The 21,096-nt window shown below is 40.8% G+C and overlaps 1 protein-coding gene across 2 annotated transcripts in view; it reads left to right on the top strand.

The window, feature by feature from the left end:
* The first annotated feature begins 4,467 nt into the window (after window positions 1-4,467).
* ST8SIA6 (ST8 alpha-N-acetyl-neuraminide alpha-2,8-sialyltransferase 6) overlaps window positions 4,468-21,096 on the top strand; it is a 147,615-nt gene continuing 130,986 nt past the window's right edge. Inside the window, exons 1-2 of one of the 2 annotated variants that reach the window (XM_082742025.1) lie at window positions 4,468-5,206; window positions 5,668-5,766. In XM_082742025.1, coding sequence (XP_082598151.1) covers window positions 5,106-5,206; window positions 5,668-5,766 — 200 coding nt within the window. In that variant the 5' untranslated portion in view covers window positions 4,468-5,105. Of the gene's footprint in view, window positions 5,207-5,311; window positions 5,387-5,667; window positions 5,767-21,096 lie in introns of those variants that run through there. The other variant, XM_082742030.1, reaches the window with a different exon arrangement.

The following is a 21,096-nucleotide window of genomic DNA, read 5'->3' as shown; positions in this document are numbered from 1 at the left end:
CTTTTTCTTTTCTTTCTTTCTTTTTTTTTTTTGAAGATTTTATTTATTTGACAGAGGGAGAGAAATCACAATCAGGCAGAGAGGCAGGCAGAGAGAGAGAGGGGAGGAAGCAGGCTCCCCGCGGAGCAGAGAGCCTGATGTGGGGCTCGATCTCAGGACCCTGGGATCACAACCTGAGCCGAAGGCAGAGGCTTTAACCCACTCAGCCACCCAGGCGCCCCACATTCTTTTTCTTTTATATTTTGCAGAACTATTACATCATTTTCCCCCTTTTGTTTACTCATCTTTGAAAGAAATCATGCCTCTATTTGTCATTTGCTTTTATGTGTTTGCTTGTTTGTTCTGCTACTTGCCAGGAATATTGTGAACAGAAAATTTTTGCCAGTGTTTCCTTTTCATCTGTCTACTTGTTGAAACTTGCTTTTGCATTACAGGATTGTTATTGGATGTTTTTTTGTTCAGTTATTTATCTGGTTATAGTTTAGGTTGTACACAATGAAGTGGTAGGGAAGAGAAGTTAAGGAGAGACTATGGAAGGGTTAGGTACATAATCTTTGCACATACAACCTCCAGCCCCAAACTGCTGAAATAGCTGGAGTTCTGCCTGATCTTGCAAACACTGGAATCAGCAAGGGTAGTCTGGGAGAGGCCAATTCAGTCTAAAAACCAATGGCTTGAGGGCCTGTTGTTTATTGAATACATAGACTAGGTACTAATTTTTCTTTGGTAAATTGATTTTAATCAGTAGCTACAAAATTTTTTGTAGCATCTTTCTTCAAGGGTAGCATTATATCTAGGTCATCACTTCTCTGGATAGAGAGCTGTATTCACTGGAAACAGAAATACTGGTCACTGCCTCTCTTCAAACTCTGTAACTCTGGCCATTTACACTAATCGCTACTCATTTTTGATGTGACCTACTCCCAGACTTTGCTCTTCCAAATTGTGCATTAGTAGGGCCTTCAGAAACTTTTCCATTCCCCCGACCCTACCAATTTAAGTTCATAAATAGAGGCAATGAGCCTTGAACTTGGTATTCTTGTCCAATTGGTTCACCTTTCACAGATATTCTTGGGAGTTTGTGGAATGGGATTGCAGCCATTTTATGGTTTCAGGATAAACAATTTCCATTTTTCTTTTTTGGTCCTTGATGATCTTTTAAGTGGATTTCAGAGAGAGGAGTTTTTAAAGTTTGAATGTTTTATACATTAAAAATCTATTTTGCACTGTAAATAATAACTCTAATTTTTTTGGTTCTGTAATTTTAGTTATGCTACAAATTGGATTTCTTATAATTGTAAGACCTATAAAAATTTGTATATGACCTTCAGTGTTCTATCTTTAAAGTTAAAACTACTTTATGCACAGAATAGCATCCATTTTTTATTTTTATTTTATTTTTTAAAATATTTTATTTATTTATTTAACAGAGAGAAAGAGAGAGAGAGAGAGAGAGAGAGAGAGAGATCACAAGTAGGCAGAGAAGCAGGCAGAGAGCGAGGGAGAGAAAGCAGGCTCCCTGCTGAGCAGAGAACCGGACTGGGAGCTTGATCCCAGGACCCTGGATTCATGACCTGATCCGAAAGCAGAGGGTTGACCCCCTGAGCCACCTAGGTGCCCCTGCATCAATTTTTTAAATATTCATTTAGCAGTGGGAGAAGTTGGTAATAAAACATATTTGGAAAGAGCTCCCTCTCATACATGTTTGTTGATTTCTGGAAGTTATTTCTACTTTTATTTATATCTTTTTTTTTTTAAGATTTTATTTATTTATTTGACAGAGAGAAATCACAAGTAGATGGAGAGGCAGGCAGAGAGAGAGAGAGAGAGGGAAGCAGGCTTCCTGCCGAGCAGAGAGCCCGATACGGGACTCAATCCCAGGACCCTGAGATCATGACCTGAGCCGAAGGCAACGGCTTAACCCACTGAGCCACCCAGGCACTCCCTTTTATTTATATCTTATAACTTACTGAAAATATATAGCCTTGGTTATACTATTCTTATGAATTTCCTCCCCCAAGGAATAGTTTAATATTTATGAATGTGCTATTGTTCTATAGTCTTCACGAATCTCTACTATTACTAAAAACCAATCAAGCACCCTGAAGACATCAGGAACCACCCTTTCTATCAGGGAGATAAAAATGTCCCCCAAATGAAGGAAAAGATTCTTGGGTGATTTTTTTGCGTTTCTCTATATTGAGAGTCTGTACTTGTGTGTACAAGTGGATCCAACAGGCCCTTGATATCTGAGATTCTTCTTCGTGAATGCCTAAATCTGTGCACATGGAAATATTTAAAACCTTACACCGAAAATGAGAAACTCCAACTTCCTAGAAGATTTTCAATTATTTGGACATTTTTTTTTTATATATCATTACTTCCCAACCAGGTTTTCATGGTGATTTTCTGAAAGTAAGGGTTAAAACTAAAGAATAACAAAGGTAAATGAGAGGCACATGCTGGACAGACTGGATGAGTGAGACAGGTTTACACACCAGCTGCGACTTCTACATAGCACCCAGACTTTCTTTTTAGATCCTGGCCTCAGCAGATTACCCAAATGACCCAAATGTATCTTTGAGGTTGTTGGTCAAACTCACTAATCTTAAATTACCAAATATACAGTTTTCCAGTTTGGGTTCTGTGGCTGATAATACAGAAGGACTCATTTTTGTCAGGTGCTTTTTGCTTTTCTTTTTAATCTTTCAAGCATAAGCAGGATAATTCATATTTTACCAACCCAAGTCTTCATTTACAAAGCTGGTGGTAAAGTTCCCTACTGTCAAATTTTAACACTGGGTTCAGAATTCCCAGTGCAAATTTACACTTGGTTTTCCAATTAAAATGGGCTTTTGTGAGTCCCCTGCTGATAGCCATTGGCTTGATAAAAAGTAACTTCATTTACAACAACAAGGGTGTTTAGGGAACCCAGTGCAAGACTGACTCTTCTGCTGTTGCCTTGAGCCCAGCTGTGCTGAAATATTAAACTTTAGTAAATTAGGTGAAATTGCAGCTTCCTGGCTGATACAATAATGTCCTTTTCTTTTTCTGCAAACCGTCTGCAGTATGAGTTGTCTGCCCAAATCTGCTCTAAGAGAAATAAAATTCAGACTATCTCCCAAATCCAGACAACTTTTCATTTTCAAGATAATTGTGCCATATCCTACTTGTCTAACAGAATGCCTCACTTTCAGACATGTAGAACTGGGTTGCTTTATTATTTTAACAGCACCTGAATATAGTATTACTTTTTTGTGCCCTACTCAGATAAGCAGCCATATTCCTAAAAATGTTGACCTTATGTAAAAGGAACAACTTTTTCTTTATTGATTAGCACATACTTTAACAGCAGGAGTGAGCTATGGAAGGAAATCATATTTCCAGTCACACCCATTTTCAGTTTTTTCCTCCTTCTTCTCTTTAAGGAAAGCGTTAGTTCCTAGGCGTTTCATTCATTGATCAAACATTTATTGATCGACTATTATGTGAAAAGTTCTGGTTTGTTTTCAACTAAATATTTTTAATTAGAGTAAATGCAGGGTTAGCAGAAAGGAACTAGGTAGCCCATATTTCTCTTTTGGGTATAAGTTATTTTTTTCAGTGACAAAATCCCTGGCAACAGCTTTATCGTTGTTTGGCCGCCTTGTTCCCCCAAAGGCTCTGGGGTGGGTCTTTTAGGTCAAGACCTTGTGTCTCTAGAAGACTCCAAGTGAAATACAAATATTTTTGTCGCTTGGGAAAGCTAACACAATTAAAGACTTTTCAGAGCTTAAGCCCTTCCAAAGTATTTGCGAGATCGTGAAGTCCAGTTGTTCTTTCGGAGAAAGCTCAACTCTGTACGATGTAATGAGGCCCCATCTAACAGTTATGGGGTTTACGGTTCACTGAGGTTCCTCAAGGGTTGAGTCGGGAGCAAAACTGAGGTTGCACTGCAGGAGACATGAGCAGTGCGCTGGAGGCACGGAGGACGAGGACAGAATCGCTTGGGGCAGAAAGAGGACAGCCAGACCGTATCACACCGCCATAGGGCCATTTTCCAGTATCTAACCAATATGATTTAGACCAACGTGATTTAGACCAATGGTCTGCTAAGTTTTTCTGAAAAGGGACAGATAAATGCTTTAGGCTCCAGGGCCCTTATTATCTTTGTCACCACTACTCAACCCTGCCTTGTAAATCCAAAGCAGGTCCCCCCAGCTACGTACAGCCAAGGAGAAGACAAAGGAACCGGCATGGAGGTGTTCCAAAAACACTATTTGCAAAACCAGGCTGGGGCCAAGCTCGGCCTTCAGGTGGTAGTATGCCAGCCCCTAAAGATTCCCTGGCTCCTGGTAAATCCACTCTCGGTGCCTCTAAATCTGCGTTCAAGTAAGAGACGGTTCCTCCTCCCCTTGGGTACCAGGATCTACCGAACGAAACCAAGTCCCTAGCAGCCTTCGCGTGGGAGCGATCCAGCCGAGCGACTACACAGTTTTAAGAAAAGTTTTGAAGTGGTCTCTTTCCTTTCTTCTCTTCCAGCCCTCCGAGTCCTTGCTTTCCACCGCAGGGACGCGGAAGGAGTTGCGGTGTGCTTGGGTGAGCTGCGTGGGCTCCGGGGAAGAGCCCGCGGGCACTCCGGGGAAGGCGAGGGCGCACAAAAGTTGGAGCCCAATCAGCACCGAGTCCAGCTCGCGAGTCCCAACCTTCAGGTGACCCCGCGCGGCGGCGGCGGCGGCGGCGGCAGCGGCGGCGGCGGAGGAGGAGGCAGCGGCGGCGGCGGCGGCGCGGCGACTAAAGCCCGCAGCGGCTCGGAGCGCCTCCGGGAGGAGAGGAGGCGAGCTCGGCGAATCGTCACTGCCAAGCCGAGCGCCGAGCTCAGCGGTCCGGGGCTGGGCGCGAGAGGGCGAGAGCCGGCACGCGCCTTCTCCCTTCGCCCCCGGCACACCGCGAGAGGCTGGGCCGGGGCGCCCCGGGTGCGGGCCCGCGCCGCGCGCCGTCGTCGCCCCTCCCCGCCGCGTTTGAACACTGGAGGTGTGCGTGGCCGCGGCGGCGGCGGGAGCGGCGAGTCGGGCCGGCCGGGCTGCGCTTCGCCGGGGCGGCGGCGGTCGTGCGTGGGGCTCAGGATGCGGCCGGGGGGCGCGCTGCTCGCCCTGCTCGCCAGCCTGCTGCTGCTGCTGCTGCTGCGCCTGCTCTGGTGCTCCACCGACGCGCCCGCTCGCTCCAGGTAACCCGCCCGCCCGCCGCGCGCCCCCCCGGGGCTCCCCCGCCGCCCGGCCGCCCGCCTCCGGGCCGCCGCGAAGGGAAGCCGACGGGCGGCGGTCGCGCGAGGGCTGGCCGGAAAGGGGGCGTCCAGGAGGCGGGACGGGCCTGGCCCGGGCGACCGAGGGGGCGACGCGGGGTCCAGGTGGGCACCGGCTGCGGCGGGGAGAGAGGCGAGGGCTCCGGCGGGCGGTCGCTGCGGAGCGGGACCTGCCGTCGGGTCCCCCGCGGTCTCCCGAGCTCGCCGTTCTGGTCCGTGGTTCCCCTTCCTTCCCGCCCTAAGCGGCTTCAAACTCCGGGGTCTGGGAGCTGCCGGGGGCGGGGGAGCCGGGCGGCGCGAGGACGCCCGGGCCAGGTGCGAGCGCGCTGCGGCCGCCGAGCCTGTCAGCGACGTGTAACAACTTAGTTTTTTTCCTGGCGGTGCAGGCTCTCGGTGGAGGAGAGCAGGGACGCCACCCGCGGTACCCCCGCCGCGCTGAGGACGCTCCGGAGCCCGGCGACCCAGCTACCGCGCCCCACGAACAGGTACCCGCGGCGCGGGGCGGCGGGCGGGCGGGGACTCGGCGGCCGCGGGGCGCGGGTGGGGCGCGGCTGCAGCCGCAGGGCTCGCCTCGCGCTGTCTGGCTGGGACCGCGCGATTGAGTGCGCTTGGGTGTCTGAGTGTGCTCTGTGTGTGTGTGCGTGTGTGTAACTCCTCACACTGTGCGTGTGTGTGTGTGTAACTCCTCACACTGCCTCAACCTCCCCTGTAAAGCCTGGATCTCCACGTAGAGGTTCTTCGAACCGAGAGAGACTCAAACAGCTGCACTTTGCCAAAATGGGTGCTGAGGCCCCTTCTCCGTCACCTGGTGTTGAAAACCCCGGAGAGAGGCAGCTCAGCCTGTCCGTAGAGGGATGCGGTTGGTTTGCTTTTTGTCTTTATGCTTTACAGGGCACCCGTGTAGAGAGATTCACGTTTGGGAGAATTCTGTGCGCAACGTTCAGACTGGTTTTGTCCTTAGTGAATGGAAGCTTAAAACTGTTCTTTTTCACTCACAGGAGTATTTATCCATGTGCAATAATTATTTGGTTTTTATCTTTCTTTCTGATTATAAAAGTAATACATGCTTGTTGCAGAAAGTTAGGTAATATGAGAAATGTATTAAAAAATATTCACCCACAGATCATATTAAGGCTTTGGTCTGTATTCTTCCAGTAGTTTTTCCTACCTACATATATTTTAAAAATATATTTAAGATAGACTTTGTGGTCTACCTTTTTTCCTAAAAAATTAGACAAATACATATCATTACCTCCCCCCCACTATTGCTTTTAATTCTTGGATAATTCATCAGATGAACGTGCCATCTGTTTAACTCTTTGTAGCTCTAGACATTTTGACTGTTTCCTGTTTGCTTTTTGTTTTATTTGCTGTTAATAATTCTATTAAGTGTATTCTTGTATGTAAATTCTTATCTTCATATTAAATGAATTCTCCAGGATGGAATGATAGAAGTCACATTATTAGGTTGAAGAGTATATGCATTGTTGGTTCCAAACACATATGGCCAGTTACATCCTGGAAGAGTTGGTTCAATTTACATTTTCACCAGAAGAATGTACCGTTCCGTGCCTCAGCAACGCTATTCTTACCTCAGTTTTGTATACTGTCTCTTTTCCTCTGCCTATCTTTTGTGAATGCTTTTTTCTATGTTTCCTTCTGTACATTCTTGGCTCTTGGACCTTCTAAATCTTTCTGACCGAGCAACCCCAGGGCTCCTGTGTAGCATAGTCATAATAATGGTCTGGGGGAGCCTGGAAGAAATCTTGAAGTGCAGGAACAGTCTCCCACAGCCCTCCTATTAGGATTTTATAACATGTTAGAGGTACTAAGAAATCCTAGAGTTACAAAACTTTTGATAAAAATAGTGGCCTCTGGTTTGTATACTATAGATAGCATAGCTTTCCAGTGATCTGGGGAGCATTCCATTTTTTTTTGCAGGCCTTGGTACTGTTTGTTATTCATTTTGGCATTGCCCCTTGGGGAAATTTTGAAAGAATGCACTAATTGAATTACCCGGTTCTAGGCCTTTTTTGAGGTAATTCTTTGATGAATTTTTTAGCTTCTTTTGGCATACTTCTTTTCTATTTTGCGTGCTTCTTGAGCTAATATAGGTAATTCCTATGTTTTTCTGAATCTGATTCAAAGGCTTTTTAAATACTATTCTGTCATGTTTTTAAAAACCTGTCTAATTTATTTTATATGCCTTTTATCATTTATGATTTTAATTATTTATGTAGCAGGGATGCAAATTTTAATCTGTACTACTTGATTATGGAGAGAAATTGGAATTTCTTTTATTTTTTTAAAAGATTTTTTATTTACTTATTTGACAGACAGAGGTCACAAGTAGGCAGAGAGGCAGGCAGAGAGAGGAGGAAGCAGGCTCCATGTTGAGCAAAGAGCCTGATACGGGGCTCCATCCCAGGACCCTGGGATCATGACCTGAGCCAAAGGCAGAGGCTTTAACCCACTAAACCACCCAGGAGCCCCTATAATTTCTTTTAAAGATTTATTTTTTATTTTAGAGAAAGAGAGCATGAGCAGGAGGGGCACAGGGTGAGGCAAAAAGATTCTCAAGCAGACTCCCCACTGAGCTCAGAGCCTGAAGGGGGCTCGATCCCAGGACCCTGAGATCAGGACCTGAGCCAAAGCCAAGAGTTGGACACTTAACTGACAACCCAGGCACCCCGAGAAATTGGAATTTCTTAATTTTTCTGTAGCTGCTCTGATCTTTCCTTCATGAGCCCCACACTGTAGGTAATAGGTAAAAGTAATAATAGTAATGCTAATAGCAGTAAAGATAGCCGACACTTAGTGAATACTTTAATGGGCCAGATATTGATCTAGGCACTTTATATTTATTAACTCTATTAACCCTTAAAAACTACAGAGAGAAACTATGATTATCTTCATTTCATAGTTGAGGAAACTGAGGCATGGAGGGAGGAAGTAAATTTCCCAGAGTTACAAGGAATTTGTGGATCCAGGAGTCAGACCTAGGCCACGTGGATACAGAATCCCACACTCTTTTTTTTTTTAAATTTTATTTATTTATTTGACAGAGATCACAAATAGGCAGAGAGGTAGGCAGAGAGAGAGGGAGGAAGCCGGCTCCCTGCTGAGCAGAGAGCCCGATGCGGGGCTCCATCTCAGGACCCTGAGATCATGACCTGAGCCGAAGGCAGGGGCTTTAACCCACTGAGCCACCCAGGCACCCCGGAATCCCACACTCTTAATGGCCCTGCTGTGTAACCTTTCTGAGGTGCTGGGCAAGATGGGGTGTGTGTGTATGTCTCCAGGTTAAAGCTTAGTCCGATGTGACAATTTAATCAACTCTTTCTGGCAATATTTATTCTTTCTGGGAGCAAATGCTCCATCTGCCATATTGTTTTCATCATTTCTTTTTACTTAAAGATGACACCCAGATACAAGGAGGAGGTGGGCTTAGATGATATGTTAGTAGGGTTAAGAGTTGGGGTTCATGATCATGGTAACCTTTGATTCCTCTAATTTCCAGAGTGATGTTGTCCACTTTCCACCTGATGGCTGGGTACCACCCAGCTGATAGCCAGTTAGGAAATTGCAGTTTGTGGCTCATTCTTTTTCTTCAGGTATTCTACCTTATGGGTCCCCCCATTCTATCTTCCTCACTGAGCTCCCACCTGGTGAAGATTCTCTCTTAGTCCTCTCCTGTGTTGTTACTTTGCAACATTTGCTCTGAGGCTGTCTCACCCAGGTCTGGCTCACCAGATCCACAACCAGTCTCCCAGCTATTTCTGGGACCTGTCTAAACTTACAAGAATGGAGGCTGGTTCCGGAAATTAAATAGAGGTCCTCCCTCTACTTGCACTGTGAAGTACATGTGACCCTATTCTAAGTTAATTTCAGGATGGGAGGCTGTCCAAGAAGCGATCTCTTTTCAGAGTCCGAGGTGGGGGAGGAGGCCAACTTCGTCTACTCTTGTGGTTACCCTTATCTTTCTGTCCCCAAGCCAGAGCTCTCTTCTTTCCACCTCTGGTCCCAGTTGGGAATGTGCAGTCTACCCCAGTTCCTCATATTTTCTTTTGTCCTGATTCAAACCTCCAGGTTGAATTCAAACCTAAGTCTTAATGGTAATTTGTGGAGACAAGGTTTGAAAAGATTGAGAAAGCTCCAAGAGCTGTTTCTTCCAAATAAGGTGGTTAATGTGCTCAAGTGGGAGAATGAGAAGAATCTGGAATTCTTTTCTTGAGGCCATAGCATATCTTGTTTTGCTCGGCTATAGCTGAATATCACCTTATCTTTTCTCTTTGCATTTTTTGAGTTAACAAGTCTTCATCGCTCCAGAATCCCCCAAAGGATGCTTTAAAATGACAGAGGGAAAAGTCATGTCAAAGTCAGAAGACAAAAGAGAAAAACATAATAATAATTTTCAAAATATAATTCCATTACAATGGACGCTTTCTTTTTCTTTTTGTCCAAGTTTTTTCTAGGTTTGTTTTTCATGCAACCAGCTCCTGGATTTATTTCTCAATTTTAGCATGTTTTCCTTGTTGTTACTTCATTTGTGCTCTCTTTATCTTTTAAAAATCATTGCTTTCTTCCAACTTAATGCCTTGAAGTGAATGCTTTATTTATTTTTCTGTTTTGCTTTGTAAGAGAATGTTTACTACTATGAATTTTCCTTTGAATGCAGCTTTGGGTTTGTTTCTTAAGTTTGGATACATAGTGTTTTGATTTTCAAAAATATATTCTAAACTGTTTATAATTACATTAATTTTTAAAATATTTTATTAATTTTTTTTAAGTATACCCGATGTGGAACTTGAACTCACAAACCTGAAATCAGGAGTTGCATGCTTCACTGCCTGAGCCAGCCAGGTGCCCCTATAATTGCACTAAAATTTTAAATAATTTTTATCTCTATAGTAATTTAGAAGAAAACTTAAATTTTCAGGTGGTTGGAATTTTAAAAAAATACTAATTGAATATTCTTTCTTTTAATTTCATTTTTGATTACAAAATAAATTAGTAGAATCTGCCATAATGTCATAAGTTAGTTCTCAGATACTCAAGAAGTGAGAGACTGGACTATCCTCAGTGTTAATCATGTAACCGGAGCAAGTCTGTATAACTAGCTGGATTGGAATTCCAGGGTCCCTCCATGAAAGTATCTAGGTCCTGGTTGTGACTTAGTACCTATTAGTGGGGGTGTCCATTCTGACTTTAACATCCATGGTGATGATTCAGGCTCTGTGGCTAGCTCAGATTTCCCAGTGAGCAACAGCTATGCTGTGAATGTTCTGGTACTTACTGCCCATTTCATTACCCCTTCAGGGATGACTGGACTATGAGTTTTCCAGAAATGTGGGGACCATACTTCTACTTCTCTGCTTTCTTAGAGAGGTTTACCTACTATTTTCCCGAGTGGGCTACCTTTTTGTTCCCTGTGACCCTCTCTCCCTGCAGTACAACTTTGACTTTTCCTTGTTTGACACCTGGGCATCCACAAAGGGCAGACATCAAAAGTCAGTTGTGTTACATCCCAATTGTGTTACATCCCAGTTGTGTTACATCCCAACTCATTATTGTGGCAAGTGCTTTACTGCATGTTTTGTAGCAACTTTACTGCATGATTTTTAGATGAGTACAAAGAAAAAGAAAACTGCCTGTTATTCAGGGTACAAAAGATGGGTACTACTCGTATTTTCAATAATCGCGTCCCGCATCGGGCTCCCTGCTTGGCCAGGAGCCTGCTTCCTCCTCTCTTTCTGCCTGACTCTCTGCCTACTTGTGATCTCTGTCTGTCAAATAAATAAATAACATCTTAAAAAAAAAAGAATTTAAAAAAAGATACTCTATTTTCTTACAGCTATACAAGAGGTTTATGAATATCAAAAATGTAAAACTTCTCTTTACCATGCATTTAAATTGATTTTCTAATTTAGTTAACATTTAATTATGTCTGTGGTTATTTAATCTGTGCAAGTTTCCAACCTTTTTACTCTATCACTTGTATCTACTTTTCTTTCCCAATTCTGCTTCTGAATAAATGTAACAGTTCATTTATTGAAGTATTTGCTGTGCTGAGATAAGTGTACATTTTAAGTACATTTTAAAATATTTATTTTTTTATTTTTTTTTTTTAAAGATTTTATTTATTTATTTGACAGAGAGAAATCACAAGTAGATGGAGAGGCAGGCAGAGAGAGAGAGAAGGAAGCAGGCTCCCTGCCGAGCAGAGAGCCCGATGCGGGACTCGATCCCAGGACCCTGAGATCATGACCTGAGCCGAAGGCAGCGGCTTAACCCACTGAGCCACCCAGGCGCCCTAAAATATTTAAACATTTAATGGTCCTAGAACTTCTTTTGGCATGTGACAAAAGGGTGGGCTTTTATTAAGTTATCATTATTCTGTCCTGTACTTTTGCTTTTGAGAATTTTTTTTTTAATTTGAATTAGGTTCTTGCTCACAATCTAGAAATATTGGGTGGGGTGCCTGGGTGGCTCAGTCAGTTAAGCGTCTGTTTTTGGCTCAGGTCATGGTCCCAGGGTCCTGGGATCGAGCCCTGAGCCCTGCGTTGGGCTCCCTGCTCGGCTCAGCGGGGAGTCTGCTTGTCTCTTTTGCTCTGCCCTTCGCCCTACTCCTGCTTTCTGTGGAGCTGACTCTCTGTCTCTCAAATAAACAAACAAATAAAATCTTAAACCCCAACAAGTCTAGAAATACTGTTGAGATTTTCTTTTCTGTTGTTCAGTGCTCAATGCCATTGTAAACATTCAGCTTACAATGCCATTGTGATGGAACCTCTCCCCACTTCTTCAGGTCTTTGTTTCCATTGCGCTCTTGGTCAGCTGGCATAAATCTTGGACATCTTAGCCTTAGAAGATGGATGATAGTGTTTCTGAAACTTGAGATATTTAAGGATCTAATTCTTATTTTTCACATATGAGTACTGAATTACTGCACCATGACTCCATTTTTTTTTTTTTTGGGGTCTTAGAATTTTTCTAAAATTTCTGTTCATCTATTTTCTGCCTTTTAGGGCCCTGAGAAACAAATAAGAGTAATCCTAACTTTTACTTTTTCAAAAGTAACCTGTTTGATTTTTTTTTGTGTTACAGATCCTGAGAGGAATGTTCTTTTCTTTCTTTGCTGCTGTTAAATTTACAGCAGTATGTCTTTTCAGTGACCTCTTTTGGTTAACTTTTTCTGTAAGCCTTTTTAATCCACTGGCCCAGTTATTCTATTTTGTTTCTATTTATTCCATTTGGTATCCTATAATGGATTATGTGATGTGTTCCGCACATTCTGGTTGTATTCTGTGAAGTGAATCTTCATTTTTTGTGTGTGCCGGTGCTGAACCTCTTCCCATCATTACCTTTCCATGTAAACGATTTTATTTCTTTTTCCGATTTCAGTTTTTCTCTTTGTCTTTTTCCCCTGCCCTCTGGCATGGCCTCTCAAATCTGTCCTCTACATTTCTGAATGATTTTTCTGTAGTGTCAGTTCTCTGTTTGGCCCTGTCTAAAACAGTACATCTATTCCATTATTATTCTTTACAATTTTTTTCTTGTCTCAGCCTGCATCTTCTCACATCAGTTTATATCTTAGGAAACTTCTAAGTATGCTTTTAATACACCTCACCCTTCATTTCTGACGGTTTTCTTGTATTTTATTGAGAACGCAAAGCAAATGCTTTCTAAAGATTTCTTCTGCTGCTTATAGTAAATATTGTTCAAATATAGTAAAAAAAAAAAAAGTATAATTTTTCCTTACACTTTGAGAACAGTGGTCTGCCAAGTTAGAGAATCTTTTTTCTTTAAGTTTTTATTAAATTCCAGTTAGGTAACATGCAGTGTAATACTAGCTTCAGGTGTGCAATTTAGTGATTCAGCACTAATGTACATCACCTGATGGTCAGTGATGTTGAGCATCTTTTCATGTGTCTGTTAGACGTCTGTATGTCTTCTTTGGAAGAAAGTCTATTCATGGCTTCTCTCCATTTTTTTAAATTAACATATAATGTATTATTTGTCCCAGGGGTACAGGTCTGTGATTCACCAGTCTTATACAATTCGCAGCACTCACCATAGCACATACCCTCCCCAGTGTCCATAACCCAGCCTCCCTATCCCTCCCCCCAAACCCGAATCCTCAATTTGTTTCCTGAGATTAAGAGTTTCTTATGGTTTGTCTCCCTCCTTGGTCTCATCTTGTTTCATTTTTTTCCCTCCCTACTCCCTAAAATCCCCATCCGCCTCTCAAATTCCTCATATCAGAGAGATCATATGATAATTGTCTTTCTCAGATTGACTTATTTTGCTTAGCATAATACTCTCTAGTTCCATTCACGTCGTTGCAAATGGCAATATTTTGTTTTTTGATGGCTGCATAGTATTCCATTGTATATACATACATACATATACATATATATACATACGTATATACATACATATATATGTGTGTATGTATATCTCTCACATCTTCTTTATCCATTCACCTGTTGATGGACATCTAAGTTCTTTCCCTAGTTTGGCTATTGTGGACATTGCTGCTATAAACACTGGGGTGCTGGTGCCCCTGTGGATCACTACATTTGTGTCTTAAGGGTAAATACCAAATAGAGCAATTGCTGGGTCATAGGGTAGCTCTATTTTCAACTTTCGGAGGAACCTCCATGGTGTTTTCCACAGTGCCTACACCAGCTTGCGTTCCCACCAACAGTGTAGGAAGTTTCCCCTTTCTCCGCATCCTCTCCAGCATCTGTCATTTCCTGATTTGTTAATTTTAGCCATTCTGACTGGTGTGAGGTGATAGCTCACTGTGCTTTTGTTTTGTGTTTCCCTGATTCTGAGTAATATGGAGCACTTTTTCATGTGTCTGTTGGCCATTTGGATGTCTTCTTTGCAGAAATGTCTTCTGTCCATTTCTTGATTGGATTATTTATTCTTTGGGTGTTGAGTTTGATACGTTCTTTCTAGATTTTGGATACTAGCCCTTTATATCATGTGTCATTTGCAAATATCTTCTCCTATTCTGTCAGTTGTCTTTTGGTTTTGTTGACTGTTTCATTCCCTGTGCAAAAGCTTGTGATCTTGATGAAGTCCCAATAGTTCATTTTTTCCTTACTTCCCTTGCCTTTGGCCATGTTTCGAGGAAGAAGTTGCTGCGGCTGAGGTTGAAGAGTTTGCTGCCTGTGTTCTCCTCAAAGATTTTGATGGATTCATATCTCACATTGAGTTTTTTTTTAATTTTTATCCATTTTGAGTCTATTTTTGTGTGTGGTATAAGGAAATGGTCCAGTTACATTCTTCTGCATGTGGCTATCTAATTTTCCCAATACCATTTGTTGAAGAGACTTTTTTCCATAGGGACATTCTTTCCTGCTTTATCGAAGATTAGTTGACCATAGAGTTGAGGGCCCATTTCTGGGTTCTCTATTCTGTTTCATTGATCTATGTGTCTGTTTTGGTGCCAATACCATACTGTCTTGATGATGACAGCTTTGTAATAGAGCTTGAAGTCTGGGTTTGTAGTGCATCCCGCTATGGCTATTCAGGTCTTTTCTGGTTCCATATAAATTTCAGGATGATTTGTTCCATTTCTTTGAAAAACATTGATAGTGTTTTGGTAGGGATTGAATTAAATGTGTAAATTGCTTTATGTAGCATAGATATTTTCCCAATATTTGTTCTTCCACTCCCTGAGCATGGAACATTTTTCCATTTCTTTGTGTCTTCCTCAATTTCTTTCATGAGTACTTTCTAGTTTTCTGAGTACAGATTCTTTGCCTCTTTGGTTACGTTTATTCCTGGTATTTTACGGTTTTGGGTGCAATTGCAAAGGGGATCGACTCCTTAATTTCTCTTTCTTCTGTCTTGCTGTTGGTGTATAGGAATGCAACTGATTTCTGAGCATTGATTTTATATCCCGACACTTTACTGAATTCCTGTATGAGCTCTAGGAGTTTTGGAGTGGAGTCTTTTGGGTTTTCCTTATACAGTATCATATCATCTGCAAAGAGTGAGGGTTTGACCTTTCTTGGCAGGTTTGTATGTCTTTTAATTCTTTTTGTTGTCTGATTGCTGTCTCTCCATTTTTTTAATGGGTTTTGGGGTATTGAGGTTTTTTTTTAAAATATTTTATATTTTTATTTGACACACACACACACACACACACACACACACAGAGCATGCAAGTGCGCAAGCAGGGGGAATGGTAGGCAGAGGGAAATGGAGAAGCAGGCTTCCTACTGAGCAGAGAGCCTGATGGGGGGCTCGATCCCAGGACCCTGGGATCTTGATCTGAGCTGAAGGCAGATGATTAACATACTGAGCCACCCAGGTGCCCCAGAGTTGTTTAGTTTTATAAGTTCTTTATATAGTTTGAATATTAACCCTTTATCACATATATCATTTGCAAATATTTCTCTCATTCCGTGGGTTGCCTTTTAGTTTTGGTGATAATTTTCTTCATTGAGTAGAAGCTTTTTATTTTCTTGTAGTTCTAATGGTTTATTTTTTATTTTGCTTCCCTTGCCTCAGGAAAGATATCTAATAAGAATTTGCTACAGCCAGTGTTAGAGAGGTTACTGCCTATGTTCTCCTCTAGGGTTTTAATAGTTTCATGTTTCACATTTATGTCTTTATTTTGAATTTATTAAGAAAGCAGTCCAGTTTCATTCTTTTGCATATTGCTATCCAGTCTTCTCAACACCATTTTTTTGAAGAGACTGTCTTTTTCCCATCGTGTATTCTTTCCTGCTTTGTCAAAGATTAATTGACTATATAGGTGTGAGTTCATTTCTGGGTTTTCTATTCTGTTCTCTTGATCTGTGTGTCTATTTTTTTATGACAATACTCTACTGTTTTGGTCACTACAGCTTTGAAACATAACTTGATGTCTGGATTTATGATGCCTCTAGCTTTGCTTTTTTTTTTTTTTTCAAAGTTGCTTTGTCTATTCAGGGTCTTTGTACATACAAATTTTGTTCTAGTTCTGTGAAACATGCTGTTAGTATTTTGATAGCATTTGCATTAAATGTATAGATTGCTTTGGGTAGTATAGATATTTTAACAGTATTTGTTCTCCTGATCCATGAACATGGGATGTCTTTCCATTTCTTTGCATCTTTAGTTTCTTTCATCAGTGTTTTATGGATTTTCAGAGTCTAGATCTTTCACCTCTTTGGTTAGGTTTATTGCTATGCATCTTAGGGGTTTTGCTGCAATTGTAAATGGGATCAATAATTTATCTTTGTGCTGCTTCATAATTCGTGTGTAGAAATGGAACAGACTTCTGTACATTGATTTTGTATCCTGCAACTTCACTGAATTTGTGTATCAGTTCTAGCAATTTTTTGGTGGAGTTGTTCAGGTTCTCTGCCTGTGGTATCATGTCCTCTGCAAATAGTGAAAATTTTGTTTCTGCCTTGCCAATTTGGATGCCTTTTATTTCTTTTTTGTTGTCTGATTGCTGTGGCTGGGACTTAGAGTACTATGTTAAATAATGGGTGAGAGTGGACATTCCTGCTTTGTTTCTGACCATAGAGGAAAAGCCTTCAGTTTTTTCCCATTGAAGATGATATTAGCTCTGGGTTTTTCTTATATTGATTATATTGAGGTATGTCCCCTATAAACCTACTTTGTTGAGATTTCTTATCATGAATGGATGTTGTACTTCTTTTAAATATTTTTTTCTGTATCTAGTGAGAGGATCATATGGTTCTTATCATTATTTTATTAATGTGGTATGTCACGTTGATTGATTTATGAATATTGAACCATACTTGCAACCCAGGAATAAATCCCATTTGACCATGGTGAATGATTCTTTTGATGTCTTACTGGATTCAGTTTGCTAGTATTTACTGAGAATTTTTGCATTCATTTTTATCAGGGATATTGGCCTGTAGTTTTCTTTTTTTAGTAAAGTCTCTGCCTGGCTTTGGTATCAGGGTAATGTTGGCATCATAGAATGAATTCGGAAGTTTTTCTTCCTTTTCTGTTTTTTGTTTTTTGTTTTTTTTTTTTTTTTTGGAATAGCTAAAGAAGAATAGGTATTAACTCTTCTTTAAATATTTGGTAGAATTTTCTGGTGAAGACCTGTGGCCTTGGACTTCTGTTTATTGGGAGATTTTTTTTATTATTGATTCAATTTCTTTGCTGGTTATCAGTCTGTTCTATTTCTTCTTATTTCAGTTTTGGTAATTTTTATGCTTCTGGACATTTGTTCATTTCTTCCAGTTTGTGTAGTTTGTTGGCATATAGTTTTTCATAATCTCTGATAATTGTATTTCTGTTGTGTCAGTGATATTTCTACTCTCTCATTTGTGATTTTATTTATTTGGGTCCTTTGTCTTTTCTTTTCTTTCTTCTTCTTCTTACTCTTCTTTTTCTTCTTTGAGAGAGAGAGAGAGAATGTCAGTGGGAGAGGGGCAGAGAGCAAGGGAGAGAAGAGTGAGGGAGAGGGAAAATCTTAAGCGGGATTCATGCCCAGCATGGAGCCCAATGTCAGGCTCAGTTATGGCCCTGTGATCATGACTTGAGCTGAAACCAAGAGTCAGATCCTTAATCAACTGAGCCACCCAGGCACTGTGATCTCCTTTCTTTTTGATAAGTCTGGTTATGAATTTATCAGTCTTATTAATTTTTTTCAAAGAACCAGCTCCTGCTTTCATTGATCTGTTCTACGGTTTGTTTCTGTTTTTTTTTTTTTTTTTTCAGTATCTATATCGTTTATTTCTGCTCTGATCATCATTATTTCCTTCTACTCGTTTTAGGCTTCACTTGCTTTTTTTTGTTTTGTTTATTATTATTCTTATTGTTATTTTTTAATTTTTTAGTTCCTTTAGGTGTAAAGTTAGATTGTTTGAGATTTTTCTTGCTTCTTATGTAGACCTGTATTGCAATATACTTCCATCTTAGGACCACTTTTGCTGTATCCCAAAGGTTTTGAACTTTTGTGTTTCCATTTTCTTTTGTTGCCCTGTATTAAAAAAAATTTTTTTTTTATTCTTATTCTTTTCTTTTAGAGAAAGAGTGAATCACAGGAGTGGGGGAGGGAGAGAGGGAGAGAGAGTAGTTTATGCAGGCTCCATGCCCAGCATGAGCCCAACACAGGGCTCAATCTCATGACTCTGAGCTCATGACAAGAACTGAAATCAAGAGTCAGATGTTAGCCTACTGAGCCACCCAGGTGCCCCCTCTATGTATTAAAAATTTTTTTTTTTATTTAATAGAGAGACAGTGAGAGAGAGAATACAAGCAGGGGGAGTGGGCCCTTCTATGTATTTTTAAAATTTCTTCTTTGATTTCTTGTTCGACTCATTCATTGTTTAGTAGCATGTTATTTAACCTCCATGTATTTGTGGTCTTCCCAAATTTTTTCTTCTAGTTGACTTCAGGTTTCATAGCTTTGTGGTCAGAAAAGATGCATGGTATGATCTCAGTGTTTTTGTCTTTGTTGAGGCTTGGTTATGACCTATTATGTGATCTTTTCTGGAGAATGTCCCATGTGCACTTGAAAAGAATGTATACTCTGCTGTTTTAAGATGGAATGTTCTGAATATGTATGTTAAGTCCATCTGGCCCAGTTTGTGATTCAAAGCCACTGTTCCTTGTTGATTTTCTGTTTAGATGGTCTGTCTGTTGATGTAAGTGGGATGTTAAAGTCCCCTACTATCATTGTATTATTATCAATTAGTTTCTTTATGTTTGTTATTATTTAATATATTTGTGTGCTCCCATGTTGGGTACATAAATAATTATAGCTATTAGACCTTCTTGTTGGATTGTCCCCTGTATTATGAGATAGTACCCTTCTTTGTTTCTTTTTACAGTCTTTGTTTTAAAGTCTATTTTTGTCTGATATAAGTCTTGCTACTCTGGCTTTCTATTCAAATCCATTTGCATGCTAAGTGTTTCTCCATCTTCTTACTTTCAATCTGCAGGTGTCTTTAGGTCTAAAATGCATCTGTTGTAGGCAGCATATAGATGAGTCTTGTTTTCTGTGCATTCTGATAACCTGTGTCTTTTGATTGGAGCATTTTGTCCACTTATATTCAGAGTAATTATTGATACATATTTCTTTTCATTTTATTTCTTGTTTTGTCATTGTTTCCAAAGATTTTCTCTGATTCTTTCTTGTCTTTGTCACTTTTGGTCTTTCCATTCCACTCAGAGTCCTCTTTGATATTTCTTGTGGGTCTGATTTAGTTGTCAGGAACTCCTTTAGTTCTGTTTGGGAAACTCTCTCTCTCCCGTATTCTGAATGATAACCTTGCTGGGCAGAGTATTCTTGGTTGTAGATTTTTCCTTTTCAGCATTTTGAATATATCATGCTTGCCAAGTTTCTGTTGAGAAGTCTCCAGCTAGCCTTTTGGGTTTTCCTTTGTCAGTTAAGGACTTATTTTGTCTTGGTGTTTCCTTAAAAAAAAAAAAAAAAAAGAGTTATTTATTTCAGAGAGAGAGAGAGAGTAGGGGTGAGGGAGGGATGAGGGAGAGGGCAGTGGGAGAGAAAGAAAGCATATCCTGAAGCAGATTCCCTGCTGAGTACAGAGTCTGACATGGGGCTTGATCCCACGACCCTGAGACCATGACCTGAGCTGAAACCAAGAGTTGGATGCTCCATTTCTTTGGAAAAAATCGATGGGATTTTGATAAGGATTGTATTAAATGTGTAGATTGCTTTAGGTAGCATAGACATTTTCACAATATTTGTTCTTCCAATCCATGAGCATGGAACATTTTTCCATTTCTTTGTGTCTTCCTCAATTTCTTTCATGAGTACTTTCTAGTTTTCTGAGTACAGATTCTTTGTCTCTCTGTTTAGGTTTATTCCTAGGTATCTTATGGTTTTAGGTCCAACTGTAAATGGGATTGACTCCTTAATTTCTCTTTCTTCTGTCTTGTTGGTGTAAAGAAAAGCAACTGATTTCTGTGCATTGATTTTATATCCTGACACTTTACTGAATTCAAGTATAAGTTCTAGCAGATTTGGAGTGTAGTCTTTTGGGTTTTCCACATAAAGTACCATATTATCTGCAAAGAGTGGTAGTTTGACTTCTTTGCCAATTTGGATGCCTTTAATTTCTTTTTGTTGTCTGATTGCTGAGGCTAGGACTTCTAGTACTGTGTTGAATAGCTGTGGTGATAATGGACATCCCTGTCATGTTCCTGACCTTAGAGGAAAAGCTCTCAGTTTTTCTCCATTGAGAATGATATTCACTGTGGGTTTTTCATAGATGGTTTTGATGCTATTGAGTTATGTACCCTCTATCCCTACACTTTGAAGAGTTTTGATCAGGAAAGGATATTGTACTTTGTCAAATGCTTTTTCAGCATCTATTGAGAGTATCATATGGTTCTTGTTCTTTCTTTTATTAATGTATTGTATCACACTGATTGATTTGCAGTTGTTGAACCAACCTTGCAGTCCTGGGATAAATCCCAGGTCCTGGTGAATAATCCTTTTAATGTACTGTTGAATCCTATTGGCTAGTATTTTGGTGAGAATTTTCGCATCTGTGTTCATCAAGGATATTGGTCCGTAATTCTCTTTTTTGACTGGATCTTTGGTTTTGGGATCAAGGTAATGCTGGCCTCATAAAATGAGTTTGGAAGTCTTCCTTCCTTTTCTATTTTTTGGAACAGTTTCAGGAGAATGGGAATTAATTCTTCTTTAAATGTTTGGTAGAATTCCCCTGGGAAGCCATCTGGCCCTGGGCTCTTGCTTGTTGGGAGATTTTTGATGACCACTTCAATCTCCTTACCGGTTATGGGTCTATTCAGGTTTTCTATTTTTTCCTGGTTCAGTTTTGGTAGTTTATATG

Source organism: Mustela nivalis, assembly GCF_964662115.1.
Source record: "Mustela nivalis genome assembly, chromosome: 7".
NCBI classification, from domain to species: domain Eukaryota; kingdom Metazoa; phylum Chordata; class Mammalia; order Carnivora; family Mustelidae; genus Mustela; species Mustela nivalis.
The sequence above is the reverse complement of the archived record's forward strand: the minus strand, read 5'-3'. Positions and strand labels throughout refer to the sequence as shown.